General features: G+C 35.5%; 1 protein-coding gene across 3 annotated transcripts in view; it reads right to left on the bottom strand.

Moving 5' to 3' along the window:
* Positions 1 to 12,533, bottom strand: part of ck (unconventional myosin-VIIa ck) — a 129,877-nt gene that overhangs the window by 2,583 nt on the left and 114,761 nt on the right. For all 3 annotated transcript variants that reach the window (XM_085955936.1, XM_085955938.1, XM_085955937.1), the window contains exons 11-13: positions 9,215 to 11,683; positions 5,015 to 5,214; positions 3,927 to 4,194 (exon numbers count right to left, since the gene is read on the bottom strand). In XM_085955936.1, the coding sequence (XP_085812062.1) occupies positions 3,927 to 4,194; positions 5,015 to 5,214; positions 9,215 to 11,683 (2,937 nt within the window). The remainder of the gene's footprint in view (positions 1 to 3,926; positions 4,195 to 5,014; positions 5,215 to 9,214; positions 11,684 to 12,533) is intronic.

Raw genomic sequence — 12,533 nt, 5'->3', positions numbered from 1 at the left:
ATATTATTATCTACCAATCAAGCCACAAAAACTTTGTAATTCATTCATTTTGGATTGTTGGTTATTTTTAAAATTTTGGATTCTAGAGATTTACAAGATAGACTGACAAAATTGTAATTGGCCCTTTATTCCAAGAAGTTACAATGAATCAAAACCGTATCGCCTACAAGTTAATAGGCTATCATTGTTGTGCAAAACAACACTATCTTCTAAAATCTTGTGAAACGGTTGATAATTTAAAAATAATCTGCCGTAAATGACAAGAGCGAATGATGAGATTTATAATTATTTTTAGTGCGGAATGAAAAGCCTACGTGGGAAAGTTGGAGAAAAAGTACAGCTCTAATTATTTGATATCCGTATGAATAAATTGAATGCTAATTAATTCACCTCACTCACTCAACTGGAATATATTATAAAACAACAGCTTCTCAAAACGTGTGCTAAACATTTATTACTTTTTAAAATTACTTAATGAGAATTATTGGTAATATATTTATTGTGACTGTCAATAATGCCATGTACAGTATAAAGTTTGGCCATTTAGGGTCGTGATTATTCTCTGTCATATTTTGAGGAATACGCTTAAAAATTGTAAAATTAAATTACCATTTCACTACCAAGTAAAGCATTTGAATCTCTAAGTGGAGTTTATTTTAATAATAGATTATTTTTTTACGAATAATGGTTCTTAGCCCAAGTAATCAAGTAATTAGGTCCTTGCACCGGATCAAACACACGACATGAATTTTATACCAGTCTGAATAAATCTGTGGCTCCTGAGACAGACACTATACATGAAAAAAAAATGTATCCACTACTTATCATATTATTATTTTAAACCCAGACAGCTGTGATTAACATTTCGTATTATTGAAAAGTGAATATGAAGAATATTACCGTATAAAAAAATATTGATCAAATATATTATGTGAATTAGGTAAGTTTTTTATGATGACTGACATAAAAACAAAACAGAAATATGTCACCTAAAAATAATTACTGTTATGTGTAACCTCACAAATGAACTTCATTTTGATTTACTAACCAATATCAAAAAAATTTAAACATGATATTAATATGTTTTTATTACCTATAAACTTTATAACATGGATTCCAAACCTTTTTTGAATTGTGATCACCTTTATGCATTCTTAATTCAACGGAGACAAATAAGTATGACTGAAAAAGTGTGCACTATTTTTGTCTGATCGCCCATAGCATACCTAAATTATTATGGTTTGGTTTAGGCAGGGTTTAATTGAATTTTAAAAATTAAGCAGCACCATCTGCAAATTGTATTCTTAATTCAACAAAAACAAATAAGTATGACTGACAATGTTTAGTGTGCACTATTTTTGTCAAATCTTACCAGCCTACCTCCAGCCCTCGCCACTGATGTATTGTCAAACATTACACTTTTCGTACTGAACTTGCTTCCACTTTTAAATTAGGAAACATTGAATTTTGTGTCATTCTACTAGTCTCTACTTGTTTAGTAATAGTTGACCGCCATGAGGGTTGTGACCTATGGGTGCGAACCTGTGCTTTATAATAAATGTTTTTGTTATTTTATTTTTCAAAGGAATTAAACCCTTTCAGTTAATACATATGCAAATTAAAGTCTTTTGAAGTGTTTTGTAACTCTCAAAACCAGATATATCGTGGTAACCACTAGTATTATCTATGAAAATCATGATATTTTAAAATAGCTAATTGTCTATTTCACCTGACGAAAAAAACATTTATTACAAATCAATGTCATTAAAATATAAAATAAAATCTGAAAACTTATTGAGGGATCCGGGGCCAGGGGCCTTATAATAATTGCTTGCATACGTAATAACCTATTAATTATTTCTGGTAAGTTTGTATTGTGTAAACAAGTTCTCCCCCTTTTATTTTCCACAAATGCGTGAGATTTTTTATTGTTTAATCATTTATGAGCATCTTCCTATTAATTAACATACATTATATGAACTCAGTGATACTCAAACATTCTCAATTTCATGATAATGAAATGTAATTATTTATCTATATATTATATTTAATATTAATTATTATTAATTTAATTTACTGTTATTTCTTGGTAGAAAGACATGATAGTTGAAAGAAGTAACAATTAATAATAATTAAAGACTCAGTCAGACTAGAGCTGGTGATTTCTTCAATTTCAAAGTTTAGAAAGTTCGAGAATTCTTGAATAACTCACGAATATTTTTTTTTATCCGGAAAATTTGAGATTAGTATGTATATTATGTATTGATTTCTCAACAATCTCGATAATTTTATTTTTGTGAAATAACTCTAGGTATTTCTTTTTCCAATCTGATGCTCAATTCATTCTGATTCAAAGCCAAGAGCTTTTATTTAACACTTCTTGCAAAAAAAATGTTTTCTGCTTGATTTGATGATTTCACAAGAAATGAGAATTCTCATAATTTTTAAATTAGTTTCTCTAGTTTCATCTTTTACAATAATTATTTCTCGAGATGAGATTTCTCGATGACAACCTCTATGCCAGACTATAAAAATCACTGAATCAAGTTTCAGTTCGATATAAGTGGCATTTTTGTATGGAAGCAATAAACAACAAACACGATAAACCTGAGATGTTTACGAACAATTAGTGCAATATTCCCAGAGATCTATTTAATAGCCTCATTTTGTTTGAATTCCGGGTCTGGAAAATTCATAATATGTTGTTTTTTAATGTGTATTTGGATGCAGAGTATGGACCTAATAGGTTGAGCAAGTGGCCAACATCCATTTCTCGTAAAAACGAAAATCTGTCAATACAACCTCCACCCTGTGATGGTCCTTACGATCTTTTTAGGATCGAACATGGTACATAATTATATGTAGTCATTTTTGCTTATATACATGAAATCAATGCAAAATATGTGTGTTGCAAAGATGTTAAAGAAACCCTTCTTCTATCTATTCTGTGGTTTCATTATCAATACTTCCCCATAAGCCCTGTCTACATTATTATAATCAACTCACTAAAATTACATGAACGGGTGTAATATAGTTGGATTTCATTATCTGACGTATAGTCAATAAATGTTATTAGATTATCTTGTGCAGAATATTGTTTACAAGCATTGACACTTGTACATAAACACGTATTACATTAACAGGATGTTTTTAACATCTGTCACATTTGACGAGATATTTTGTCCGCTATATCGAGGTTCTACTGTACTATAGGTTTTTCAAAATACTATAATTTTTGCATCTTTGTATTAAAATCAGCATTAGAAAATTTTTAAACTATTTCACGTATAATTAATGTATGTGGTGCGTATCATCCTTTCCACCTAAAGCATGCGCAAAACCACTTGGTGTTAAAGCCAGAATTAAAAAGATAAAGTGATGTGGAAGATGAAGTGATCAACATATGAATACGTGTATTAAATAAGGCTCTAAGTACCAAAAAGTAGTATTGCCTGTAGTTACAAAATACCGAGTCATTGCAGTAAAATTTCATGAAGCAGACCTTTTGAAAAATGTAGTTTTACAGTGTGAAGCAATCACGGCAGCTTCTATAATTTTAGGTATTAAGAACTAGCAAGTGTCAACACACCATCGTCAGCTATTTTATATTGAATGCCGTTGACCACTGCAGTGCTACTTACACCATTATAAATAAAACACACCAACGGAATTAGAACGTCGACAGGTTTAATTATTTTGCTGTATTTTTTTGACTTGCTTGACTATAATTGAAGTTATTGGCGTTGGTATGTAGAACATTTTTCTTTAAAAATGTCAGTTTTCATGTTTTTGGTACTTAGCGCCTTAATTAATACACGTATTCATATTATGTAGACATAGCTATTGATATTATATTGCTGCCATCAAAGAAAATGTGTTAGTGTATGGGATGTTTTTAGAATTAAACCTTGTTATGTAATACATACCTTTGTTTGAGGATGAATCAAGCTGACTCCATGTTTGTTTATTGCTATAAGCAGCATTTCGGGGTAGTTTGGTTCAGTTGTCTGTTTGACTTCGAAGAAGGCTGACCCGAAGGTCGGCCAGCGGTATATCACTTTGAGGAAAGTTATCTTGGCATCCTCCGGAGACATGCCGGCACCCTGGTTGTATGCCGCCACAATGGCTCTCTTCCAGTCCGCGGAGCTTTGAACCTTTATCAGGTCCGAGGGAACGAGATCTCTCAGCATTTGCCTGCAACAATACATTATAATATTAAGGTTGATATATATGAATATATTCCAGTTATGTGAGGGTGAGTTTTGGTGGAAGTTGTTTAATAAGTTTTTAAAATAGGTTCTACTTAGTTCACTCGGTGTGCTTCCATGCACTTTTTTACCCATACTACCCTGTCTTTTATATAAATATTGTTAACACCTAGTTTTCTTTGTTTTTATATCATGTTGTGGCTGCTTTGAATTTGTAATTATTTGGCACGGTCATAATATCTCAAATGGATTTTAATCCATAATTCAAACATTGCCATCAATATTCATAATTTGAGATATTAGAATTTATTGACAAAAGTATGTTTCTCACTTTACCAAACTGCAAAAAAATATTCTATTATCTACTATAGTTTAGTTGAGTTTATGGTATTGCGAAACAAACCCGGCAGTTTTCAGTTGTGTTTATAACAAAAGCGGCAGTTGTGCATAGTGGGAAACAAAAGTGGCAGTTTCCATTATAAAAATAGAAATATTTAAAAAATTATGCTATATTACATATTATATCACTGTAAATTTATATTGAAACTAAATATTAGGCATTTTTAGTGTAACATAATTCTATCAATTTTTCCTTTTCAATAGTAGTCAATCCAAATTCACCATCTTGTTAATTGACAAATGGATTCTATCTATATCCACGCGAACTTTGTAAAATCAAGATCATATAAACAAATAATATGAAAAGTGCATTAGCAAACTATCCAAGTGTTCAGTAAATAGATTTTTGTTTGTTTCAATACGTCTTCAATATATTGTAATATTTTAATTATGTGACGAGTTCTTACGGTATGGTTTGAAGCTCTTGTTTGTTCTCCCCCCAGCGAGCTCTGTAGGCCAAGGCAGCGAGGCGAGCCGCTTCTTCCCTGGTGCAGCGGTGGTACCCCCGCAATAACTTCGGAAGCTCTTGGTGGAAGTGGAAAATAAGATCAGCAGCCTTGTCTTTGCCAGGAACTGTGTTTGTCCACAACTTTTTCATGAAGAATACCTAAAAGAGAATTAATAATAAAGTAATAGGAATGTAATGTTGTTTTTCATTTATTATCATTGTGTTAGCAATAGAGTAGTGACAGAACACTAGCAATCAAAATTGCACTGTAGCTGGTTCTACTCCCACGGATTGCTTGAGCAATTTGAATCCATTGGATGTATTTTCAATATGTGGTTGATTCAGTGCAGAACTCTAATGTTTTGAGGGATAGGATAGACGTATTTTTATTATAAAAAGGTTCAAGTTATTTGAATTGACAGATCCGTACACCACGGGAGCATAAAATGAAATGATAAATTTGGGGCGTTCATCATTTGAAAACGGAAGTGCAATTAGCTGCACTGGAAGGGATTGTTAGTTCACAGTTCTAACATGTGGATAAGAAGTTCTTGTTCGACAGTAAAAAGATTACCTTTTTGTGGGTATATTAGTTTACAAAAAAAGTTATTTGAAATATTTAATTTTGCATGCATACCAGCCGATTAAAAGGCACAATTTTATTCAAACGAATGTCCGACAAATTTACTTGACGTATACAATGCATGTTCATTTGTCGAAATGTTTTGAACGTTGGTCTTGTTATTATGAATTGAAACTTTACTAATTACCCTATATATATTTGTCTTGGATTATCTGTAAAGCAAGAGAGACGTGGAGAATACGTATTAAACATACACATATAAACGCAAACTCTAAATTTGAAAAATCGTAGAAATCATTTATTTTAATCGGGCCGTGAATGAAAACAAATGATACTCTCATAATAGCTTGACAGATACTTACAGTGCCGTAATAGTATATCAAGTGATTAGAGTATCGAGAAATTAGTGTATTATCCAAGAGATTTAACCTGTTCTATGTGAAGAGGTATTTGTATGGCCATATACGGAGGGCCGCGATTTTCTTTAAAAAAATAAACCTTAGTAAATATACTTTTTTTGGCTTTATATTAATACTATATCATATAGACTTACCAAATTAATACACGATGTGTCCATTTACGCCGTTATTTATCCAAATAAAACAAAATTAATGTTTCACAAAACGTCAGGGTTGTCACAACACTTACACAGTAAAGAGACGTGATAATGTATGAGAAGTAATTCTACAACGTGCTACTTTAGTCTTAAAACCATATAAAAATATAACGAATAACAAAAATAACAAAAAAAAAATAATAGTCTTCTACCGTGTGGTATGTCTCAAAACAAGGTTCAACGCAGAGAACCACTTTGCACTGTTTGCACTCATACCTTGATTCTCTTCGAAGTTTCCTGGATAAACACACCACACATCTTGCCATTGTTTTGACTTTTTTAGCACTTGGAGGTGATTTTGCCATAAAATGCCTCTCTGTGAGACGCGATGGCAATTCTGAATGTCTTTTCCTAACTGAAGATTTGGAAGGCACGACACGTTTGTATTCATTAATTAATTGTCGAATGACCTCTAATTGAAATTGTGCCAACGGTACACGTTTTCCAGTTTTTTGGCAAAACAGTATGTGGCTGTTCAACAGTGAGAGGTCGATTAGATGGAAGAACATTTTTTTGTACCACCTCATTGTTTTGCGCGTTGAGTGTACACTTGACAAAACCATGTCTGATTTGTCAACTGCACCCATATTTTTATTGTAATCTTGGACGCATTCCGGTTTTATTATCGGTTCATTCCGATACGTTCTTTTGCCTGTGTCGGTGAGCTGGGCAGGATGAAGAGTCCTCAGCATGGACACTTCCCTTTTATCTTTCCAGATTTGTGCCGAAATAGTGTCTGTGTTTCACGCTTTCATTTCTCCTTTTTTCAATTTCTCCGTATGCTTTGGCAATCCCTTTCGGTTTCTCCTTACAGTGCCGCAAGCATTCGTTTTCCGGTCATGTAGTTTTTGGAACAAAATTGGGCTAGTATACCAATTGTCTACGTACAGGGTATGTCCCCTGTCCAAATATGGTTCCATGAGAGTCAAGACTACACTTCCTGAAATACCCATGTGCATGTGTGTTACATATTCGGTGGTTTTTCCAGTGTACACAATAAAATTCAGTACATATCCGGTGGCACAGTCACATATCACAAAAATTTTATGCCAAAACGGCTTGCTTTTGATGGGATATACTGGCGAAATGACAAATTGCCTTTGAAAAGTAGCAAACTTCCATCGATACACACATTCATGTAAGGATACATGCACTCCGCAAACTTTTTTTTTGAAATAGTCCACTAGGAATCTATCTAATTTTGAAAATCTTGTCCCCACTTATTTGTTGCGTATTGTCACAAAAGTGGAGCATGCGAAGAATGATTTGAAATCTATTGCGGGGCATTGTATCTGAGTAAATCGGAGAAAATAGTAAAATATCTTTAGACGAGTGATGTTGTATTTTATTTCTCGAATTACAGGCCATCAAAAGACATATTGCCAAAAAGAGGTACAATTCTCCTACTGTTACGTCTACCCATTGTTTCAATCTCCAACTCAACTCATTGCAGTGATTTTTGACGTATTGGTATTGTTTATTGGTTTCAATGGCAACGAAATCCATGAGCGTGCTGGTTATGAACAGCTTGAAAAACTCCGATTCTCTGCTATCAACATTTTCTACGTCCGCTCCTGACCTCGAGCTATCAAATGAATTTATTTTGGGGACAAAATCATCGGTTTCCCATTCGAAAACTGGAACAGATTCATCAATTTGTGCAGCTTCATATGCACTGGGAATCAAATCATCTTGTTCCTCTTCATCAAAATCACTATCATCCGATTCAACAGTTAGGCCAACCCTGTACATCAAATCTTCGACCTGTTCGGCATTTTCTGATGTAGTTTGTGTTCCTTTCATTTTGATTAGGAAGAAGATCAAAAGGTTTATATGTAAAAAAGTTCAAATATCCCAGAAACTTGACTTATTATAAAAAGATATAACACAAAAAGTCAAATAAGTTAAACACTATGCGAATAAAATAAACAATTACGACACACAACACAGATTACGAGGGTTTAAAAATTATGAAATCGTACCCGTAAATTACTGAAATGAATTATAAAGTGGAAATATTTCAGCCGCGAAACCGAATTAGGTACGTCAAATACGACTTCGAATATTCAACTGGCATATATTCCAAGATGTGTCACTCCTATTGTGTAGTTGTGTATATTCAGGAATCACAGTATTCCCCGTTTCTCATATGCATAAGCGAACCATAATTTCGATTGCGTCTACTATAAGTAAACGGGAATCCCGGCGTGTGATTTGATCGGATTTGAACTATCGGATCCGTGGCACAACCCTACTAGCGACGCGTTTCGGTAACCCAAGAAAGGTTTGTTTAAAATTGATGTTTCGTTGATGATAATATAGAAAATTACAAATGTAAGTATTGCACCATGATCCTAAGAGATGTCGCTGTGTGGGCAATGCGATTGAATTAATCAAAACATTGCCTCGGCCGATATATTGCGTTTCAAGTGGAGCGTCTTTGCACGCGCATTTTGCATGGCTGGCCCTCTGTTCTCGGAATAGAAAAGCGTGCTAGCACGCTGGCAGCACATATCCAGTTAAGAGTAATTATAATAAGGATAGAGTGCTGTAACCTATTGTAACCTAGGCAACATACACAATCAATCAAATATAGAAACAATTTGAACTGTTCCAGTTAGCAGATAATAAGGTAAAGATCGGTGGCCGATCTCCGCTAGGGATTGGCACGATAGGAAGAAGATCAATGACGAAGAACCATCAGCGAAGCGTTGCCGCTTGAAAAATGAATGAATTGAGCATGATGTGCCTGGCAGTCAGGAGACTACAAAGACTTCACCATGCCGAGCTCACCAGCTGCTGACAGACAAATAATTGAGTCTGAAACACCAGAACAAAGACAGTAAGACAGAGCATATACGTTAACGTATAAGAGAGGTAGACAGGGAGAAGACCTATGAGAATGTTGACAGGTGGTATGGCCACCTGGTAATATTATTTGTTAGTTATACTATAATTACCTGGTATGTGAATTGCGGAGTAGCACCATCTCTTGTCGGCCTGGCTTTCTTAATCCAATCCGTTAAATGTCTAACAAAATCAAAGAAGAAATCTCCTTCCGGAACCGATATAACTTTGTCCGCAATTTTAACAAACAGACTAAAACCTTCACTCGATCTCAAATTAAGTCGTTGTGAAATATTATGACAGAAATCTTTAGCCCTCGTTGAAGAGTCAACTTCAAACGCTTCGTCTGTATCATCAGGGAAGTATACTTTGTGGAATATTTGTGTAGTTTTGTGCTGAATAGCTTCTACTTCAACCTGATGGGGAGGGTATTTTCTTTGTCCATTTCGTAAAGTCTTTTGCAATCTCTGTAATGAGTCCTGAGAGATTGGATGTCGTCTGGTTCGTAAAAATAATGTTAATTCTCGCAATAAACTTTGACTGCAAGCGAATAATCCCGTCGCTAGCCACATGAGCTCCCACCCTCGTTCCTCTGACATTCGATTCCGGTTATCTGTGAGTTGCTTCATAACTTGGCAATAGATCTCATCCCTTAATATTTCATGTTTTAACGGACCGTCGAAGATATGATCAGTGTATTCGTTTCCAATCCGCGGCCTTTTGGATGGCAAATCGCCCATATATTTCAAAATGGCAGCAAAAGCGAAGCAAGCTTCTTCTGCTAGTTCTTCCTTTGCTATAAGTTTTTTTAGCATCGGCTGCTTAATGGGATCTCTCGAATGCCGCCACAATTCTTCAGGACCACCACGTCGAGCCGTAGTTAAAGTTAGTGCCTTTGAAACGGTTCTCTTCGGCGGCACCCTGAAATGATCTAATCCATATTCAGCCAAGTTATGCGGTTTGTCTCTCGGTTCAGTTCCGTTTACTACCGTTGCTGACAATCGTCTTCCGTGGGATGCCGCTTCTAGGCTGAAGAGAGCTAATACGTCCGGCGGAGGTTTAGATAATGCCGGAAGTACGTATACTGTTTCGGCAGGGAAGTCTCCTTTGTCCATGCTTCTATCGCACCGGCCAACACACCAGCCGTTGTTCAAGACGGTTTCTCCGGTACTATCTTCCTCCAAAATAATCAAATCTCCTTTAAGGAAACTGAGGAAACTCGATCCATCTCCAGGGGCTTTATAATCCTGCAGGGCGATAACAAACTTTGAGCGCTTTTTCAGTCCCTCCAAGAAATAAACGACCAAGTCCCGAATGTCTTCCGCGTTGGGACTCTGGAATGTGAATTCTTCCCCTCTGACGGTCGCCAAGCTGAACGTCTGGGTGAAAACTTTATTTGTTTTTTGACTAGAAACCGTAGTTATCTCCGGGAACGACAACTCGAGGAGCACTTGCTCTTGATCGTCCACGACGTACACTCCTGTCCAATTCACCGCGATTATGACGTCATTTTTGGGTAAATTTGGACCGGAATTTCGATACGCTTCATAAAATCTAGAAAATAACAAAGGCCACTTGAATTTAGCATAACTGACTACATCTTCTTTAACCCGCAACGCTGGGACTTTCTCTTTCAAATAATAACTTTTCTTGTACGCCTGGACAACCAAAGCGCCCCATCTGTCGACAGCTTTCTCGACCCCCGTCAGACAGTAATCAGGAATATAATTGGGTAGCAGGGTATAAAGACGTTCGCTGTTCATATCTAGAGCATATTCGATAAAATATTGCTGCGCTGCAATCATGGCTAGATCTTCTTCCTTGTCGCATCGATATTCACCAAACTTAACACCTCTCACAACTTGTTGATAGATGAGATTTGTAGCTACTTGATCTTCCGTCGGTTCATGCCAGGGTGCGAATATTTCTTTCCGGAAGAACAATCTCCAAGGGGCGTTTCGTTCCTGGGCTCCTTGTTCTTTCGCATACTGTTCGCATTGCGAAATTGCATCCATAACGTGATCTCCGCCGCTTCCCAACGAGCTGACTTTATCAAACAATGCTATGTAGAGTGAGAATCCGAACTGATCTCGTAAACCGATTTTATCCGACAATTGATTACACAGTTCTCTAGCAGTTGTAGCAGAATCTGCCAACAACGTTTTAGTATTTCCATCCATAAATGTAATCGGCAACATTATAGGTTTTTTAGATTTAGTAGCTTGCAATTCTAACCAAGATGGCGGTTGATTTCTTGTGCCGTTGTTAAAAGTACGTTTCAAACGATCTTCACAGTACGGGGCATATCCCGGTGGTCCTTCTCTAATGAAAGCTCTCAAATAATTCACAAACTTTTCACTCGGCGCAAAGCATCCCACGCAAAGTGACAACAGGATCCATCCTCTGGCGTGGGATGACTTTGAAGGGTTGTTGGAGAGTTGTTTACAGATTTGACAGTATATTTCATCACGCAGCTCTGCTCTTAAAATACCATGGCCTATAATGAAGTGGAGTTTTTCTAGGTTGGATGTCGGACGTGACTCCAGCCATGACTGATAGCTGTCGGCAGTGTATTCCTCATCCTAAAAAATAAAAACATTTATAATAATATATCAATGTTATGATGTAATTTACGAATTTATAAGAAACTACTAATAATGCATTATGTACTGTCAGTGTTTCTCAAGTGATTCACTGTATGTCAACCATACTACAGTTGAGGCATACATTTCCAAAAATGGATAAGTGCATAATTCAATATTTCGTCATTAAAGTCTGTTTCATTCATGTTTTAATATTAGTTAAGGCTATACTTCAGCTGGGGCACGGTCTAAAACGATTGTGACTACGCGACGCGAAGATTGTGCAAATGACGCGTGCAGAACAAAACATAATTTGTCATAAAAATTCAACATGGATCTATTTAATGTTATGTTTATTCTTCTATTAGTAATAATAATAATATATTCATTGACATGTTTTCTTTTTCAAGTAAATGGGTAACGTTTTTTAGTCGATTTAAGAATTAATTCCCCCGACGCCATCACAAAACAAATTGACATGTTCACAGCTTGACTTTCGCTCTCTGATTGGCAGCTAGTCCGAAATTTTGTCGCACCTATAGTTGAAAATTATTTGCCGTTTCACTGAAGTATGCTCTTAATATTTTCCATCATATTTCAATTTTGAACAATACACCCTTTTCTGTAAACCCTTTATTTCATTAAATATTAATAGAGAATAAATTAAACAATTTATCGGCTGAAATTTCATTACGTTCATCAAAGTTGCCTTTAAATTCTGAAGCATTTTTTAATATTATGCTTTTGGTGGGTGAAACTTATGGATCATCACATATTGTATGAAATTACCTACATATAAAATGGGTACCAACATAATTTTTGTTAGATTTCGACTACTATGTAAACACCG

The sequence above is a fragment of the Rhyacophila brunnea genome, unplaced genomic scaffold, assembly GCF_057557595.1.
Source record: "Rhyacophila brunnea isolate RB1 unplaced genomic scaffold, BYU_Rbru_1.0 scaffold_5, whole genome shotgun sequence".
Lineage (NCBI taxonomy): Eukaryota > Metazoa > Arthropoda > Insecta > Trichoptera > Rhyacophilidae > Rhyacophila > Rhyacophila brunnea.
The sequence above is the reverse complement of the archived record's forward strand: the minus strand, read 5'-3'. Positions and strand labels throughout refer to the sequence as shown.